Source organism: Aulonocara stuartgranti (genome assembly GCF_965226115.1).
Source record: "Aulonocara stuartgranti genome assembly, chromosome: 20".
In the NCBI taxonomy this organism is placed as follows: Eukaryota; Metazoa; Chordata; class Actinopteri; order Cichliformes; family Cichlidae; genus Aulonocara; species Aulonocara stuartgranti.
The window spans coordinates 24,220,291-24,240,851 of NC_138956.1; the positions used below are offsets into that span (position 1 = coordinate 24,220,291).

General features: G+C 40.2%; 1 protein-coding gene across 1 annotated transcript; it reads left to right on the forward strand.

Annotated features, from left to right (window-relative positions):
- The first annotated feature begins 204 nt into the window (after nucleotides 1-204).
- Nucleotides 205-9,449, forward strand: LOC309696629 (sodium- and chloride-dependent GABA transporter 1-like). Its single transcript, XM_082517924.1, has 15 exons — nucleotides 205-531; nucleotides 1,551-1,934; nucleotides 2,134-2,265; nucleotides 2,439-2,539; nucleotides 2,688-2,797; nucleotides 2,955-3,087; nucleotides 3,742-3,876; nucleotides 3,970-4,073; nucleotides 4,722-4,846; nucleotides 5,029-5,141; nucleotides 5,802-5,933; nucleotides 6,164-6,266; nucleotides 6,568-6,668; nucleotides 6,832-6,999; nucleotides 7,145-9,449. Exons 2-15 carry the CDS (start codon nucleotides 1,703-1,705, stop codon nucleotides 7,583-7,585), a joined length of 2,130 nt encoding a protein of 709 aa, XP_082374050.1. The 5' UTR covers nucleotides 205-531; nucleotides 1,551-1,702; the 3' UTR covers nucleotides 7,586-9,449.
- The last annotated feature ends 11,112 nt before the right edge of the window (nucleotides 9,450-20,561 follow it).

Here is a 20,561-nt window from a genome sequence, read left to right on the forward strand (position 1 = left end):
CAAAGTTGCTCTTCTTGTTTGGGGGGGATAATAGTCAAAAAGAAAAAAATGTGATTACCTATTTGACAACAATAATTAAAATGTAAAGGGGGAAATCGTTTGAAATAATAAAAACAAACAGGCTGCAAGTGCGATGTCAGTGCAGCCTATAGATGAGGATGAGGAGGATGAGTGGGGGGGGCGACTTTGAGATGACATTGAGGCTGTGTAGATGGGAGTTGAGTCTCTGGTTGTTGATGTTAGTCGCACAAGGCGAAGCGGCTGCTGCCCGTGTTGATTCAGCCTCCTCCTCCTCCTCCTCCTCCTCTTCATCCTCCTGGTCTTCAGCACTGCTCCCCGCTGGACAGCTCCTGCTTGGACCCCTCTAATGCTGCATGGTCCCTTTAAGTCTTTTAATGGAAGTAAAATCTATTTATGTTTCAAGAAATACTGGGAGTTTACAACTTCACCCACAGGAGGAATCTACGGATACCTCGTTCCGAGATTTGTGGCAGGCAGCGTATCCTCGGCGGCACAGATCACAGATTGACTGTGAGTAAACTGGGTGCTGAATTCTTGCGTCTGTCTGTGCGTGTGTACGTGTTTGAACACCTATACAAACGATGCTGGTTAAAGCATGGTTATTATTTTTATTTATATTATTTTTCGTATCATGTGATAATGATTAAACTCTGAATGGGGCTAGCGACATGTAGCTGGGATTCATGTAAATTGCACGATGATCTCTGAACCTACGCGCTGTATCCAATTAAATGGTGTATTGATTGCTGCATGCCAGTCATTTGGATGTTGCAAGTGTGGAGAGGACGCGATTTCATGCGTTTAATAACGCGCAAGGTTCTCAATTATTCGGGTAGATTGGGGTAGGAATTTGTGCAGCCTGGTGCGTAAAGCTTTTACGCATTGGAGATCCCTTTGTCCCTACAATGCGTTTTGCATTCGAGTTTGTTTGAGAGGTTTATTTTGTATCCCTGCTGCTTTCAGCTCTTTACGTGGTTAACTGTTAAGAATCTGTAGGTGGTAATTGGTGGACTTCGCTGTGCTTAGATCTCATAGGCTATTTGCTATCGCTACGGTGCGTCTTGCGCTTATGTGTATGTTTTGGATCCTGTAATTTGTCTCCAAGTTTGTTTGCTTTTTTTATAAATATTTTTTTCGGTATCTTTTAATAATATTTGCTGGATAATTAATTGCAAATATTGTTTAGGCTTCCATGTCTGCTGGTCTGGCTTTGAATGCTGTTAATTTATGTGCAATCTACCGTCTGTGTTTTAGTTCTGGGGCAAGTCAGCATGACTTTGCCCTCGATGGTTTTTGTTGTTTGTTGAGTCTGACATAAATGGAAATTTTTTCTTCAGGGTGCCAAATGATCGGGAGGTTCGCTAGTCTGCGTTTTCATATTCATACATCAGAGATAAACAGTGTTTATATTTGATTTCCATTCTTTTATTACACCTGCCGGGAGTATAACATGTCCATATTTGCTTATTAAATAACCACTTTTTCTGCGCTCCCTTGAAGAGACAATCAATTAGCCTACTCTATTACAGGTTAACGACGACTGACGAGCCTTGTGCGCACAGGCTTCATCTCCAGACATTTGGTCCAGGGGTTAGGTCGAAAAACCGCGAAACTGCTGTCTACGTGGACTGGTGCTGAAGCCTCCCGTCCGACTGCCAGGACCTCTGCCAAATCCAGAGACATGGCGACGAACGGCACCAAAACGGATGGACAAGTCACAGAACTGAATGAGGTGGCCACTAATAATGACAAACCCAAGTCACTGGACGTGAAACCCGAAAAGCAGAAAAAGGAGGTGCCTGATAGAGAAACATGGAGGGGGAAATTTGATTTTCTTCTGTCGTGTGTGGGTTATGCAATTGGACTGGGAAACGTATGGAGATTTCCCTATCTCTGTGGAAAAAACGGTGGAGGTAAAGATTATTTTCACAGCTAATTTAACTGCATGTATCATTCAGTTCTATGATACACATAGTCGAACTGACCAAAGTGATCGTGCTGATAACATAAAAATAATTAAATCATCGCCATGTAATTAATTTACTCTAGGCAATTTTAGCCTAAAATTGATAACTCGTAAGTGCATAACGTAATCTCCTTTTGTCCATCCAGGGGCCTTCTTAATTCCCTATTTTTTGACCCTTATATTTGCTGGGGTCCCCTTGTTCCTGTTGGAATGCTCCCTCGGTCAATACACATCAATTGGAGGGCTTGGTGTGTGGAAACTGGCTCCTATGTTTAAAGGTATATGAACAGAATATTTATAGGTAACCAGAAAATATTTACTTTGATGAAAAAAGCATGAATATTTATGATGTTGATGCTTATAAGAAATAAGTATGGCCATCACTATATGTGGAGGCCACACTCAAATCCAATAATAGTTGTATAGTGGCTAATTCATTTTTCTGTGACAGGTGTGGGCCTTGCAGCGGCTGTTCTGTCCTTCTGGCTCAACATTTACTACATTATAATCATTGCCTGGGCCATTTACTACCTGTACAACTCCTTCACCACTGTAAGTATTATACAGTGTGTTTCATTTAAAGCTGAAGGAAAGATAAGAGCAAGGTTGTTCATTGGGAATGTAGCCTGCAATATCTGCAAGAAACTGGTAATCCCTAAATTTGTCATGGAGAAAGAAATCGCAAATTTCTATTTTTCAGGAACTTCCATGGAGCTCATGTAACAATGAATGGAACACAGAGAGATGTTATACAAACTACAGCATTGCAGACACCACCAATCTCACCAGTGCAGTGGTGGAGTTTTGGGAGTAAGATATTGACTGCTTTCTCTTGCTTTTCACAACAGCAGCGCTTTAAACTGTCCTGCATGCTTCCCCGAGCTACATAAAAGGCAGCCTCCTCTGCTGCATGGTTATTTCCCTGTGTGTGTATAATAGTCTTATTGTTGCTTCCTCTGACTTATAGGCGCAACATGCATCAAATGACTGATGGCTTGGAGAAACCAGGCCAGCTTCGAGTGCCACTGGCAATAACGCTAGCTATTGCCTGGGTCCTCGTGTACTTCTGTATTTGGAAAGGGGTTGGCTGGACAGGAAAGGTAAGATGTTTGATAGATTTGGTTACCCAAGACCTCTGATGCTATGCTGATTCCAAAAGTGGAACACTATGTGAGCTATGCAATATTAATCACTTTAATATCAGCTCATCAATCATTCAAATTGCAATCAGTATCGTCCAGATTTGTTTCAAAATAGGAGAGGAGTTAGCATAAACTCATGTTCACTAATCCTGCTCTGCCTTATGGTGGCTCCCCTAATTCTGCTACTCCTGACACTTCCTCTATCCTGCATGTGGATTTGTGATAGGTAGAGCAACAAACAGCCGCTTGCAAGAATCTGGCTTTATCTTTTCCCTTTACTTGGGGCAGATTCCCTCTCTTGGGGTGCCACATTTTGAAAGTGAGGTTTATCACATGACCGTGGAAAATAATATTTGGTTTGGTCACAAAATATCCCATCCCCCATCGCCCCATGCTTTGCACACACATATCTTACACTGTGTGAGAAATTCAGAGAGACAAACAGGCCAGCTGTAAGTGAAGTTTCATTTGCTTTTTTGTTGTTGTTGTTGTTGTTGTTCGGAAAAGCTACAGAAACTTTACAGATCTCATGAAAATGTATAAATCTATGGATCATATATATTGTTAAAATGCAGCGATGTTACCCTGCTGATAATGGTCTTACATTTTCAGGTCGTTTACTTCTCAGCCACATATCCTTACTTCATGCTGTTTATTCTCTTCATCCGTGGGGTGACTCTACCTGGAGCTAGAGAAGGAATTTTGTTCTATATCACCCCTGACTTTGAAAAGCTCAAAGAATCTGGGGTAATGACATATTATTACATGATTCATACCCATGTACTGCATGCCTGAGTGAGCAGACGACGGCCTCACGCAGTTATTTTCTCCTTTTTTCAGGTATGGCTCGATGCAGCTACCCAGATCTTTTTTTCCTACGGATTGGGATTGGGGTCACTTATAGCTCTAGGCAGTTATAACCCTTTCAATAATAATGTTTACAGGTAAGACTGGTGATGATTCATGAACAGGATGTAATCTTTGAGACAACGACAAAGACTGCTGCTGAATTTAATATATGAGAGTAAATTGCAATACCTGAAGATAGAAGTAATTAAATTGTTGCTACTTTATAAGATAACGTAATCCAATTCGATCTTACTCGGTAGAAGCTTTTAAAAGGAAGTTATAAATGTCAGTTCCTGGCATGAATATAATAAAAATCTAAGGCAGCTTCTTTCTGTTGGTGTGTGTGCTGGAGGAAAAAAAAGTACTATTCTTGCAAAGCCTGTTTTCTCCAGCAGCCCCATGGTTCTGGGTCACATAAACAATCAGTTACATAAAAAATAGTTGCATTCATTTTGTGCATTTTGTGCCCTTGATTCAAACGGATCTAGCTTTCTACAACATCTATATCTATAAAAATGTGACAATGGTCATGTTTGATGTGAGGTTTTGAATGGAAATATATTTATATCATTCACAATTAAGAAATATTGCATATATATATATATAAAACACTACAATGAAAAAGAACAGGTAACAATGATGACCTCATTTTGAGGTTTTTCAGAGAAGATCAGTTAAGAAGCACAAGAGTTAATCAATTTAAGTCTTTGACACAAGCTGTATTTTACATTTCCTCTCCCCAGAGACTCCATCATTGTGTGCTGCATCAACTCGTGTACCAGCATGTTTGCTGGCTTTGTAATCTTCTCCATTGTTGGCTTCATGTCACATGTGACAAAGAGACCCATCGCTGATGTAGCAGCTTCAGGTAACTACAGATTGTTTTCTTCTGTAATGATTCTGCGTCTGCACAAAAAAGCTGCACTGTCATTGATGCTCACTGATGAACAGCATCAGTCAACACTTCTGTGTGAATATGTATGCATGTCGTTATCAGAATACTGTGAGAGTAACCCTGACGAAATATGATTTTTCCTGTTTTCCAACCAGGTCCTGGCTTAGCTTTTCTGGCCTATCCGGAGGCTGTAACCCAATTGCCCGTTTCCCCTCTCTGGGCCATTCTGTTCTTCTCCATGCTGCTCATGCTGGGAATAGACAGCCAGGTAAGGGGCTTGGAGATGATCTGCTCATGGGCTGACCTAAATATTTTAAATGCAGGTACATATCATGCAGCTCACCCCTGCTCTCTGCATGATAAGCATGCAATTTGCTTCTTGTGGACAGATATAGCTGGGCTTTGACATTGGCTGTCAAGTATTTTTAATGCAACTTTATCACCTCCATTTGCCTGCAGGTCCCTTTACGTGTGCGTGTGTTTTTTCTCTTAATATATGATAGCTCAGTTTGAATAAATCTAGAGAAATTTGAACACCATATATGCAGTTACACAGTGCCCATGAGCATCAGCACTTCAAAGTAAAAGACTAATTTTAACCCTATTCTAATATCAACAGTGCTTTTGCATACAAGAGCTATTACCAAAATGGCATCCAAGAACTGAATGCTTGGTCATTCAGAAGATTACATTAGTGATTTTGTCCCATGGTTTGCTGCACACTGCGGTTCTTTGTTAGTCTAACCAGTTAAATAAAGGTTCTCTGTTAAAGAATGCGTTTTGCTATATAACTGCAAATCTCTGCAAAACGTAGAAATCCGTTCTTTTAAAAACACCCACATTAAAGAATATAAAAGCAGCAAAGTGCAAAAAAAGTGCTAGTATTCATACTTATCCCTAATGCTGTTTCTATGACTCTGTCCTTCAGTTCTGCACTGTTGAAGGCTTCATCACTGCTCTGGTGGATGAGTTTCCCAGAGTTCTTAGAGGTAGACGAGAGCTCTTCATCGCAGTTGTCTGTCTGGTGTCCTATGTGATTGGACTTTCAAACATCACGCAGGTACAGCAGGGCATCTTTCTCATATTACCACTGACTATTCATGGCGTTACGTTACACAAATCAGTGAAAGAAAGGAGAAAAATTATTAAAAGATACAAGTAAAACACGTGCATCTATGTACTATGCAAAAGGCAATTTATATTTTAATCAGTGGCTTTAATTGATTACAGCACTAGAGTATATTTGCACATAAAGTTTTCAATAACACCTATCAATTTCTCTGTAACCAGGGAGGAATCTATGTGTTCAAACTGTTCGACTACTACTCTGCCAGTGGAATGTCCCTGCTGTTCTTGGTCTTCTTTGAATGCATCTCCATATCCTGGTGCTACGGTGTGTATCGGGAATGTTCCATTAAACATAGCAAGAGAAACAAAATAAGCTTTTTTTTTTTCTTTTTCTTTTTTTTACAATTTTAAAATAGGTTTGCAAAAAAAAAATCTAATATGTGAAAGGCTGAAAGCCTCAGGTGCATCCAAAGATATGTGCACAACTTCAAGCGACATTCAGCCTCAAGGTCACGAGCACTCATGTGTTCCACCCCACCATCCTCATCATCATGCATGGCAGACCAGGGGCAAATTGAAATAAATTGGATATGAATATTTTGATCATAGATTCATTTGTCTCGCAGGTGTGAACAAGTTCTATGACAACATCCAGGAGATGATTGGCTACAAGCCTTGCATATGGTGGAAGTTGTGCTGGGTTGTATTCACCCCTCTCATTGTCGCAGTGAGTCCTCCGAACTAACAGAACAGTACATCTAAAGTCACGACATGAAAAATGAAACAATAAATAAAGTCAATATTACCTGCCTGCAGCCATGTCAGGCTAAGACAGCGCTGCCTGTAGTCAGTGGTGTCAGGATGCATAAAGGGTTTCATGTCTCCCACAGGGGGTGTTCTTGTTCAGCGCCGTACAAATGGTTCCTCTCACAATGGGAGACTATGTGTTCCCAAGCTGGGGTCAGGGAGTAGGCTGGCTCATGGCACTGTCCTCCATGATTCTCATACCAGGATATATGATCTACATGTATCTCGGGCTCAAGGGCACTTACAAAGAGGTAAGAAGGAAATCATCTGTTGTTGGGTCACTGGGTAAACAGCACAGATTTTGCCAGCTTTTATTTGTAGGTTTTTAGCTTCACTCTGTAACCTAGTATCTTCTTTCTCTTATGTAATTATTTTCACCACGTGTTCTGCTCCCAGCGACTTCGGATAATGCTTCAGCCCCCTGCAGTTGTCAGGCGACCTCAGGAAAATGGACCGGAGCAGCAAGTGGAAACCAACACCGCTAACCTGTCCAGCCCTGCCAATCCAACCAGTGCTGCCAGCCCAGCCAACCCGGCTCCTGCGAACACCGCCAGCCCCACCAGTCCAGCTCCTGTCAACTCAACCAGCCCAGTGACACCTGCTGTCCCTCCACCAGCTAATCCAGCCAGCGCCTCTAGCCCTGTGAATCCTGTGACAAGTCCTTCCACCACTATCACCACCACCACCACTACCGCAACTGGTCCGGCTAACCCTCCCACCACAACAGTTAGCCCAACCAGCCCACCACCCAACCCAACTAGCCCACCAGAGCCCGTCAGCCCCCCGAACCCAACAAGCCCGACCTCTAACCTGACCAATGCCGAGGCCAACGTGTAGACAACAAAGAAACCCTCATGGAGCATGTAGACAAAAGAGAACATTACAAAGGACTTCCAAGATTATAATTGATTCACCTACCTCCAGGGGCAATATGTGATCAAAACCGATTTTCAAACCATGTTTAATTTTTTTCTGCATTTGTAAAACCAAGCCAACGATGTCTTATTGTTGGTTTGCATTCCGAAAACAATATCAAAGACTGTTAGTGTCCACAAATACAAGCATAATTCTGGGTAAAAAAAAAAAAAATGTAAACATACTGTGTAATACTGTGAGAAAAGAAAAAAAAACTTAGAGATATAGATTAGAGATTTGTTGAATATCTTCATGAATCAAGTAAATTCCGTGTGAATATAGTAGATGAAGTAGTGAACAAAATTGACATCATTGAAGAGTGCAAAGGATGGCGTCAATTTTCCTTTTTTTTTTTGTGGATGTTTTCTAAACCTCACACAGTTGTCTCCTTTCCAAATGTTGCTCTCTGTGAGGTAAAACATGGCCACACGGCAAACGGGGAGCTCTGAGTAAGCCCAATGCCAATAAGAAGTTCATGTTAAGGAGCTCTGGAGCGATCCAGTATTTGTTGCAAAAGATTATGTGTGTGAGAGAGACTGTTATTTTTCCTTCATTTTTTCAGTGAAAAAAAGAGAGAAAACTTTTATGTGATCAAAACATTTTTAGAATTATTTTTAGGATGTTTTATACTATATGTGTTGTGATGGAGGACCAAAATCAATAGGCAGACAAAAGCAAAAACTATGCTATTAAGTATTCGGTTGGTAAAGCACAGGGTACAAAGAAGTACAATAATAATAATAATGATGATGATAATAATAAAAAGCACAGGGTTCAAAAAGCGATTTACAAACATCGACTATCCCTTAATGCTGACAGTCAATCCTGTTTACGTTTTGCATGCTTTCCTCAGGAACATCAGTGAAATACTGCTGAGATGTCTCCTGACAAACAAAAGAAGAGAAACAGAGTAGGCCTTAAGCCAGTACACCAATTCCAACTAAGCCATAGTCTGTTTACATGACTGGGCAGAAGTACAAAATAGCACTTTGTATGCTAGCACAAAAAAAAAACTGGACCAACTCTGTGTTTAAGTACAGTCATGTTTTTTTTCTTTGTGTGTCTTGATCAAATATAGTTTGATCAATATGTATTCAGCAATACATATGTAGGTGTATAAGCGCAGGCCATTAAGCAAGTGGTCTGTTTCTCTTTTTGTTGATGTTGTCTTTGCTTTACAACCGAAAAAGCATAAGCTTTAATTTTACCAGAGTTTTGCCATGGTGTGTCAAGACAATGTTAGTTTGCTTCTATGGCAGCTACTATGAAAGGCATCTGGTTGAACAGCACATGTTTACTTTGAAAAGCAAAACAACTGAGCGAAAATGTGAAATGGCTACAGTTCATGTCCTGTGAATTTTGTATAAAGTTAATCTACCACAGTTTTCTCTGGAAGTTTGTTGTAAAACTGTACTGTGTAAAACATGTAACTGTGAATGTCTGTAATACATTGGAAGTTATTGTCTAAATGTTGAAAAAACTGAGTTGCTGTTTTCTGCAATAATATTTTGATCACAGAAGCTAAAGCACATATCTTACAGAAATATACGAAATGATGATGATGATGATGACAATGAAGATGCTGACGATTATATTAAAAATAGAACCTATGTCTAGTAAAAAACAATATTGTTTTGTATATTTTTAACTGTCTCACTGCCTAATGTAAAACATAATATAAACATGATATGTATCTAAATGGTGTCACATGATAAAGCACGATTGTTATGTTCTACAAACAGAAAAAGACTGAAAAAATAAAGAGTTATAGAAAATATAAATACAACACATGCCTGGCATATGTCCCTTATAGCTTTTGTTTTTTAAACAAGCAGAAAGAAATAGTGGTTCTGGTAACACTGTTACCAGAAAATTAGGTCAACTCCAAATATCCTATCAAAAAATAAATAAATAAATAAATAAAAACATCCTGCACTGACTCTTCCTGCAGTAATTGGCTGTTGTTCCCTCGCTTGTAAATAAACCCTGTCCTTAGAGCATTTCTAGTCAAAAGATATAAGAAAGTGTGAAACCAATAAAATTACATGGATGGATTTGGTGGGGGGGGGGCTTGAAGTGTTGTGTAGCTGCATTCATCTTTTGTTCTTTTAGAATGAGACCAGGTGGGACATGTAAAATAGCTGCTTCTGTAGCTTTGGCTGAAGATGACATCCAGTTTAACTCTATCATGTGGGTAAAATTAAACATCATTACAGTTAAAAAGTAAATAAAAAGCAATTACACATCAAAAGCGAAATTGACTGAAGCCCTTCCTTGTGGTTTACTGAGTGTCAAAAACACAAGCTGATAGAGAGGCCTCAGCAAACAAGAAAAACATCACCACAAAACAACTCTTGCCCCGGGGCCTGCCGTCCCCACCCGCCCCATCTCCCCAACCTCTTACGGCTCCTTGTGTATTTATGTGCACGTGTGTGCGCGCGTGCGCCTGCATCTTCTCCCCCACCTACCACAGTTGCTGCTTCCATTAGCTTCCAGTGTGATAAAAGAGACGGCACCAGCTGACACCACAACAATGACTCGCCGTGGATAAAAGAATGACTTGTCCCCTGTAGTAGCTCATAGCAAACTGTGCATGTGGGCATGTGCGCGTGTGTGCATGTGTGTGTGTAAGAAAGAGAGCGAGAGAGCAAAGAGAGAAAAAGAGGCAGGTCAGGGATAGAAAGCTATCTGTTTGAGTGGACTAGGCTTTGAATAATGCCTCTAATCGCAGCTCATATAAACTAGCCACTGATGGATGACTTAGTAGCCTCCTTTATTCCCAGTTGTGCAATTTAACATCATTACCTATCAAAACCAGTCACCACTGAGACAACCCAAACTGATGTCTTCTGTCCAAAAGAGAGGTGCATCATCATTTTTTGGCAGAGGAGGACAGGAAGAAGAAGCTCTTTATTAGTTAGGCGCAATCTAGCAGAACACAATTAGCTTTTGGTTAGGGCAGGCAATTTCTGCAGTTTCCCCAGTGACAGATGTAACTTTATAATGTTTTATTGCATTACCAATGCTTCCAGCAAAATGTTTAAAAAAAGAAAAAAGACAAAACAATGGGATTTTGGTGTTAGGGTGGGGTTATGACTATGGTCCAAAATCGAGACATTTTTGTTTTCCAACATAGCAATTGAACTATTTTTTGACTTTTATCCTCTTTTTTCCATCTTTTGCAAAGGAATCTCGGCCATATTGCCACTTCAGGTGACTTCATCATTGTGACATCTAGAAAAATGATCGCTCTGTCGAATCTATTTCACCAAAAATATATATATGATTAAAAATATGACTCAATAAGATTTTGATTAGGTCACAAATTTTCATTGTGGTGGCCACTTGTGCATAGATCTGTCTATAGAGCACTAACAGCTCATCTGTGTTCTTCCTGTTTCAGCATAACATCTATTTTAGCATTTCTTCCTCTGATGAATAAATTGGTGCTGACTCCCTAAACAGCCTCTTCTTAATTATTCTCCCTGCTAATCAGGCAATTTTCTCTTTTTGGTCTTAACAAGCAGATAAAGGAAACGCCGCCAAAGTCTAGTGAGGACGACACTGTACGGCCCTCTGTGACTCCGTATTTAAAGGGTTTTTGAAGAATACTGCACACATTATTTGAAGTAGACAGCATTTAAAGACATGATAGTATTTTTTTTTAAATTTCTTTTGTCATGTGGAGCACGGTGTCTCTGTGCTGATCAGCTCCATTTTGTGGACAGATCTGAGCAAGGGGACGTTGTTTGTTATTTAGCATTCCTTGGCACTCTCTGTCGTGAGCCTATTTTTAAAGTTAAAAAGTGCTTGCAGTGTGGCTGCAAGAGAGGACACTGAAGAAGAAAACTGGTGATCCATGATGCTTTTATGAAAGGATGACAGAACGCTACCGCTTATAAACTCACACAGACGGCAATGATTAATCCTCATAGCCCACTTTGAACAAGAAAAAACAATTCTGCGTTGAAGATGAAAAGGCTGATAATTATGTTTATACTTCCTCTGTTTTTAACCCCAGTGCCAAAGGATTTTCTTAATCACAGCGCCCATATGGATTTATTCTATTGTGGGGTCACTGAACCTGCATTTTTTTTTTCTGTGGATTTTGTGTGATCATTTGTGACAATTTTCCTTAGATGCATTTGGCTTGCCCCAGACTCCTGGCTGAGGTACACTCACACGAGAATTCACAGCAAATACATTAATGAATAACTAATCTTTGCAGATGCATGAATCTACATATCAATGTAATCAGAGGATGTTGTGTGCATGGCTATTTCCAGCAGAGGGGCTGAGAGGATGTCAAGCATGCAAAGCCTCTCTGCACGTATGCTAATCGGGCTCCATTTTCTCAATATGAATATGAACCTTGCTAAAATGAACTTGTTTAGCAATTTACTTTTAAGGATCCAACGTCTCATTTTGCCCATGCACGCAAGCTGCACTGCTGCTTGCATACTAAGCATGCATTCATGCACTGCACCTGGGAAAGATGTCAGTTTAATGGACACACTCTGAGACATCTGAAATGGTGGATTCCCAAAGATTTTGCTGTTTCATTATTTGTTCTCATGACACAGCAAATATTTCATAGCTCAAAGCTCAGAGGCAAACAGAGCATGCAGTTTTGGTACAGATGCTCTGGAGGCTAGGTCAAAATGGTTAACCTGTCTTACGTATCACTAGAGATTTTTAAGTGTGCTGTAAAATATCTGAAAGTTTGAATGAACAAATCCTATTTCTCTGGAACTCATGCAGACCCTTGAATTGCTTCTGTAGCAGCTCATAAACCTACAATATTACAATGCAAAGAAACGTCTTTGCCCAACATGGTGTCTAAGGTAAATATTTATACTGGTGAATTTCTCTTCTGTATATTTGTGCAACAAAAGCCATCACCTCTGATAATAATATAAAAAAAAAGTAGTTTCAAGTGTAACCCAAACAGTGGAAAGCACTTTGACTGAAGGAAGACTTCAAAAAAGCAGCTATGATTAATATGAATCTCTATAAGTGAGAGTGAATTTAGGGACACGTTCAGCTAATCAGGAGACTATCCCTGCTACCTTCAGTTTGCTCTAGTGCTTCTCGTCTTTTGTCACAGCTTATAACATCTCCCCAATGTGCCAGAGGCTTATGGGGGAGTCACTGTAGATTACTGCCTGGGTCAAAAACTGAATGCAAATCAGGACGAGGAATATGCAAAGTGAAACACTGAGGGAAAAAATCAGGGTGCAGAAAAATATCTACCAAACAGCAATCTTTTCTTTCGTTCCCATTCTAGAAATGTGAAGTACTCTAAATTCCAAATGCGTGTGTGTGTGTCTAAATATATACAGATGTATATATTTAAGTATTCTGAAAATGTTAGAAAATCTGAACGACTGTATTCTAATGTTAACTATTTTTAGAGAAGCCTAATTTACAAAACTGAATAGTTCATGCTAAACATTTCCCAGTTCACATGTTGCTGTGCGTGGATGTCACGCACAGCGGGTGCTGTGCACAATCTTGTGGTCTGATGTGAAGCCAGTAGGAGGAAATACTAGTTCTCCAGTGAAGCTCCTCTAATGGCTTTCTCCTGGATTCCCTACCCAAATGGGCCTGTGATCTACCCTGGGCCTCTTTATTCTGGAGTTTTTGCTGTGGGACTTTGATAATAGCTGACAAATGAAAAACTCTTCCAGCATCAAATGGAGTTATTTGTTTTTCTGCCCTTACACAAAAATGACAACAGAGGAAACATACCCTGTGTTCAACTGAATTTCATTACTGTGAAGCTAATCTCCAGGATCTTAACCCACACTGACTTGCAGCGCTGCACGTTCATGCATCCTTTTTTCTATCACAACTGCATTTTTTGCATAGTAATACATGAATATTATGTCTTTATTTATACAGTAATTTCTGCATAAAATAGAAAAGCATGTATATGCATGTGTGTGTTTCCGTCGGCATGTGTGTACGGGGTTGTTACTGTATGAGAATACGTACAAACGCTCCTGTTAAGTGTGAAGACAGGACCAGGCAGCTGCTTCAGGCACAGCTTTAGTAAAGACCTGCATTCTAAATAAGTTCTGTCAGATTACGCAGGCACACACTTTACACTTCACTCCTCAGGATGTTGGCTGAGTCTACTCAGTTTATTACAGCTGGGACCTGAACGTAAAGTGGAAAGTAACGAGCAGGTGATTAAGGAAAGCTCATAGCATGACCTTAAGCTATTGTTATTTCACTTCAAAACAAGGTAATGGATTATATGATTTACTTTTTCTATTCTTTTAAATGTGATTTGGATATATTACAGGCAAGAATCCCAGTCGGGATGTCTATGTTTTTGGTGAGAGCAAATGAATATTAATTTGATTATTTTTGGCACATTGTTATATGCAAATGTGGCCAACTGACCTCCACACGTGCTTTGCATGTATTATCCCTACAGTTGCATGACATTTTCACTCATGTAGTTATGCCCTTGACTGCACATTTTAACTGTGCAGAATAAGACACAGAAATTTCAGTCGCCACATATGAATAAATACCATCCTCGCTCAAATATGAGCCGAAAACTGCAGCGAGCACATGAGACGCGTACAGTGCTGTGCTCTCAGGAGACATTTTGAGGGCCTGTTAGGATGCTGTTTACTCTTTCTGACATACAGAAAACACACAGGCAACTTTTATAGAAGCACTGTCATATGCAAACAAGTTCATTCATTCCCTGTCTCTCTCACTCGCTTCCTTAAACAACACACACGCAAACACACATACGCACACGATGATTAAGAGTGCTGAGGGTCTTCTGGGCATGCTTGGACTTGAGGCTGGAGTGAATCACAGCTATGATGTGGTGCATGCTTTCTATTCTGATCTGTCAGAGAGGTTTGGGAACTGTGCTCACAGATGAGTGAGTCGGACCAGGCTGAGCCACAGCGGCCTGCCCAGTCTGTCGTCCTCACCTCGGGCTCCTCGGCTCTGCACACTCCCTCCCTTTAGCTAAATAATGACAGGTAAGACACCCCAAAGAGCAGACGAATGGACGCACAGCAGAGGTGAATGAGGTCAAGAAAAAGCCAAGCACTGGAGCAAACAGGGTACATTGGTGTTACCTCACAAGACACACATCAACAGCGGAACCAACCTCTATTCAACCAAAAGAAACATGTTGACATGTGGAGACAGAAAAAAAACAAGCATAATGTTCCTTTTTACTTTTTCAGATATAGTAATGCATTTGCCTAAAGCCAAAGTTCAGTCATAGTTTGGGTTTCTTGGATCAACATAAGTTTGGTCTTTTCCCTCAAAGTCAGTGTTGTTTATATTATATGTAGAAGATGGTAGCACTGTTTTTTATTTATTATGGTTTATCATCAGTTTTTATGGTCAAAACTACCTTTAAGCTCAACAGTGTTGAGAACAAATATTATTTCAACTGTTTTTTAGAATTAGTGCAAACCCAAAAGCTGCACAAGGTCTGTAAGTTTCTAAGATTTCTTAACTTAAAACTTAAGTGTAGCATAAGTCAAGCATAAGCTAGACTTTTTTTCCCATTTGTAGATAGTATCATAGATGAATATAAGTTTCTTGAATACATTAATGCCTGAGATTTTAAGAATATTCAGCAAGAAGAAGGGAGAGTTCTGCAACAGATGGCATGGCCCCCACAGAGGCTTGATCTCAACATCATCAAAACAATACTGAGATTACAGGAAGACACAGAACAACTGAGACAGCATAAATCCACACACACACACAAAATCAGTGCTCAGTTCTTCAACATGCTAGTTTAACTATTCAATTCAATTCAATTCAATTCAATTCAATTTTATTTATATAGCGCCAAATCACAACAAAAGTCGCCTCAAGGCGCTTCATAGATACAGAGAAAAACCCAACAATCATATGACCCCCTATGAGCAAGCACTTTGGCGACAGTGGGAAGGAAAAACTCCCTTTTAACAGGAAGAAACCTCCGGCAGAACCAGGCTCAGGGAGGGGCGGCCATCTGCTGCGACCGGTTGGGGTGAGAGAAGGAAGACAGGATAAAGACATGCTGTGGAAGAGAGACAGAGGTTAATAACAGATATGATTCAATGCAGAGAGGTCTATTAATACATAGTGAGTGAGAAAGGTGACTGGAAAGGAAAAACTCAATGCATCATGGGAATCCCCCGGCAGCCTACATCTATTGCAGCATAACAAAGGGAGGATTCAGGGTCACCTGGTCCAGCCCTAACTATATGCTTTAGAAAAAAGGAAAGTTTTAAGCCTAATCTTAAAAGTAGAGATAGTGTCTGTCTCCCGAATCCAAACTGGAAGCTGGTTCCACAGAAGAGGGGCCTGAAAACTGAAGGCTCTCCCTCCCATTCTACTTTTAAATACTCTAGGAACAACAAGTAGGCCTGCAGAGCGAGAGCGGAGCGCTCTAATAGGGTGATATGGTACTACAAGGTCATTAAGATAAGATGGGGCCTGATTATTTAAGACCTTGAATGTGAGGAGCAGGATTTTGAATTCAATTCTGGATTTAACAGGAAGCCAATGAAGGGAAGCCAAAACAGGAGAAATATGCTCTCTCTTTCTAGTCCCTGTCAGGACTCTTGCTGCAGCATTTTGGATTAGCTGAAGGCTTTTCAGTGAGTTTTTTGGACATCCTGATAATAATGAATTACAGTAGTCCAGCCTGGAAGTAATAAATGCATGAACTAGTTTTTCAGCGTCACTCTGAGACAGGATATTTCTAATTTTAGAGATGTTGCGCAAATGGAAGAAAGCAGTCTTACATATTTGTTTAATATGTGCGTTGAAGGACATGTCCTGGTCAAAAATGACTCCAAGGTTCCTCACCGCGTTACTGGAGGCCAAGGTAATGCCATCCAGAGTAAGAATCTGATTAGATACCATATTTCTAAGATTTTCAGGGCCGAGTACAATAACCTCAGTTTTATCTGAATTAAGAAGCAGAAAGTTAGCGGCCATCCAGGTCTTTATGTCTTTAAGACATTCCTGCAGTTTAACTAATTGGTGTGTGTTATCTGGCTTCATGGACAGATAGAGCTGGGTGTCATCTGCATAGCAGTGAAAATGTATGCTATGTCTTCTAATGATGCTGCCTAAGGGAAGCATGTATAATGTAAACAGAATTGGTCCTAGCACTGAACCCTGTGGAACTCCATAATTAACCTCAGTGTGTGAAGAGGACTCTCCATTTACATGCACGAATTGGAGTCTATTAGATAGATATGATACAAACCACTGCAGTGCAGTACTTGTAATACCTACAGCATGTTCTAATCGCTCTAATAGGATATTATGATCAACAGTATCGAACGCTGCACTGAGGTCTAGCAGGACAAGCACAGAGATGAGTCCACTGTCAGAGGCCATAAGAAGATCATTTGTAACCTTCACTAAAGCTGTTTCTGTGCTGTGCTGAGCTCTGAAACCTGACTGAAACTCTTCAAATAAACCATTCCTCTGCAGATGATCTGTTAGCTGTTTGACAACTACTCTTTCAAGGATTTTTGATATGAAAGGAAGGTTGGAGATTGGCCTATAATTAGCTAAGACTGCTGGGTCTAGAGATGGCTTTTTGAGTAAAGGTTTAACTACAGCCAGCTTGAAGGCCTGTGGTACATAGCCGATTATTAGAGATAGGTTGATCATATTTAAGATCCAGTGCTAACTAAGGAATACTGAGGATTTGTGCTGTTGTAATAGCAAAGCAGCAGAATGTGCATTTGATTTATTTATTTATTTTATTACCATTAGTAGCTGAGTATAAATAAAAACTGCACCTCATTAAAAGCTTAACTTATATTGTGTCCTTTAGTGGTTCCTTGTCTAGTTTCTGATAATCAATCCAAGTGCTGGTTAGGGAGGGCGTGGTTGGAGATCTCTTAACTTTCTTATTACTTATCATTGAATATGTGGACAGGACTTAATGATCTCATGCTCACATGACAGGTTAGGTGGAGAAAAATGGTCACGCTGAAGAAATCCCTTACTGATGAATCACAGTCCTACACAGGCTTATCAGTTTGTTTGTTTTTCATAACAGTGACTGTAATTGGTTATTGAATGGGTAATTTACAGAACACTTTTCTTTTGGTTGTTGTCAAAGTTGACAGTAAAGAAAAAACAAAGTAAGCAATGATTTTTTTTCAGCGGTGGTAAATCTACCTGTTTGCGTCTGTTTGCTTGGCCCCTTACTTATGTAATAATCAGATAAAACAGTCGAAATCCTTTAGATATTTTTTTAGATTACAAAATGATACGTTATCTGTCTAAATATTTGGTACAAATGGCTCAAAATGTAACCTTTGACATACATTTCAGAAACAAAAATGTAAAAATTTAACAAAACACAATTTTTAAAAAATTCTATTTCGCTAGAATATTGGAGTTTTATGGAGATGGTTGTTGAGCACCATGAAAAAAAGTCATTTTTACCATAATTTTACTCCTAAAACATGCACACATATATCAAAACTTGTAGACAGCAGTAAAATGGGAGGCTTGGTGTCTGTAAACATTTGAGTATGTAAGTATAAATGTGTGATTTAAAAAATAAAATACATATTATAACGTTTCATATATTTTTACTGGTAAACAATGAAGGAGTGGAGCATGGCTTGAACTGTGTTTGTGGTTGACACAAAAGTCCAATAATAAAACACTACTTTGGTTCAGATCAGGAAGGCTGTTCCTCACTGTTGATGCCAACATGAGTATTGAAGTCTCCCAGCAAGACAATGGCTAGCTCTTGGGGAAGAAGCCTGAGCTAGTGCAAGGAAGCCACTTTCTCATCTACTTGGGAAAATCCCAACATGCAGGCAGTGAACTGGGGGGATACTAGTGTACACACCTCTGCCACCTCTCACCAAGGGCAATCTATCCAGATGATATCTCTGAACCTCGTGCACTAGCTCAGGCTTCTTCCCCAAGAGCTAGTTTCAGCAGCCAGGGACTGGCCTACCAGGAAATTCACCCATGACTGCCACCTGAAAATACTGTTCACTGGTAAAAACTTATACGTCACCTAGTCGATTACTAAAATTAAAACAATTATTCTTTCTATTACAAGTTAACTGAATTTTTATGTTTAAACATACAAATTACATATTTTGGATAATTTCTTTTTACCTTAAAGGAGGCATATTAAACCAAAACTTGTATAGTCTTGCCATAAGCTGTTTGATATATTAAGAAAATAAGGTATCATTGTGATATGACATCATGAACACATCACATTCACACAAAAAAACGTAAATAAAAATCATGGATGAAACTGTAATCAAAGTCTGTATTTGATTAAGGCTCCACATGAGAACTTGGAACTACCAAGTAGGTCTGACAATATGAGTCAAGGCAAAGCTGGAGTAAGTTCCTGTGGTCTGTCAAACACATCCTCTGGCTGGGCTTAATGTGGCATGTGACACGTCACACCCTATCACTCTGCCTTACAGATGACCAGCCGCTTACGTATGCCGCGTGCACCACTGGATCCCAAACCAGACACTGTCAGGTGTGATAACAGTTTGAGCGGCAAACCCACTCTGAAGCCTTGCCCTCTCCCATTCCCCCGCAATTCATTTGATGCTGCAGCTGCACAACTTATGGTCTGCTATGCACTATTGCAAGCATGTGCTCTGTCCTAAAGATGCTTTTATTCCTGGTTCACCTGCTCATTCCCCCCGGGCTGAGGGCCAGTGATAGCCCAGCCACTCTGTTCCCTTGGACCAGTGAACCACTCTCCATCACTGGGGGGTTAACAGAGATAAGGACTGCTGCTGATCCCAGCTGTCTGGAGGGGATCAAATACTTCTAAATCAGCTGACGCTCACTGTGAAGATAGACACTGAGAAAAAATGTTGTATACATGGCATGTATACCTTTATGTATCAAATGTAACTTATGTCATGGCACATATCAAGGCACACTGGCAAGTGTTTGCTCCTTTAGAGCATTTATTCTGAAAAATGAACAGCTTCAGCTCTTTTGGTGCATTATATTTTTTTACATTCACCCTTTAGTCTCAAAATAGAGGTAAATGTCCCTCCAGCACACACTCATTACTTCAATCCTCACAGTGTTGTGGACAGGCCCAGCCCCTCTGACAGCGTTTGATGCTCTCTTGCTCTTTGTCTCTCTGTGCTGCTGTTTCCTCCTCTTGATGGAGACTTTTATTTTAGCATGAAAAAGAGGTGGCATGGTCTGCTCTTTTATTTGACTGTTTCGTTGCTGGATTCGTGCATACATCTAGTCAGGTATTTAGTGGAATTAAAAGAGAATTTTGCAAAATGCTGATTGGAAAGCCTCTTACAAAAAAAAAAGTTTTCATTATAATTGCATCAGTTTTTTTCAGGATATATGAAAAACATGAAGCTGAGTAGCCTGAGGATATTTAAATTCATTTTATTAAAGCATACTGACTGTTACCGTCTTGATTTTTTTTTCTGACCTCCAAAAGTGAGGCTCAATTGGAGCATCGTCATGCCCTGCCGACCTAACTTTTTTCTTTTTTTTAACAGTCAACCTCAGATCATTCCCCATTTTGCTGTTTGGTTTTCAACATGAAGGGGAATGCTGAAGCGGATAATGATACAATCTACTGTACAGTCTCTTGGTACTGAAGTCTGATAAAACAATGCGATGGTGGAAGAGAAGGAAAATCAGCAAGGAGCAATTTTTCTGTGCTGGATTGTTCTCTTTGATCTGGAGTGCAGTGAAAGGAGGGCATTATGTAACGTGTTCAGCACACACATGGCCCACTGTGTGACTGCCAAACACACAGGGGGGAGTGGTAGAGTTGGTGGTGGTGAGGTGCTGTGGCAAAGGGGGGCGGCAGACAGACAAGAGGAAAGAGATAGGGCCATGGAAGCCAGTAGTAGAC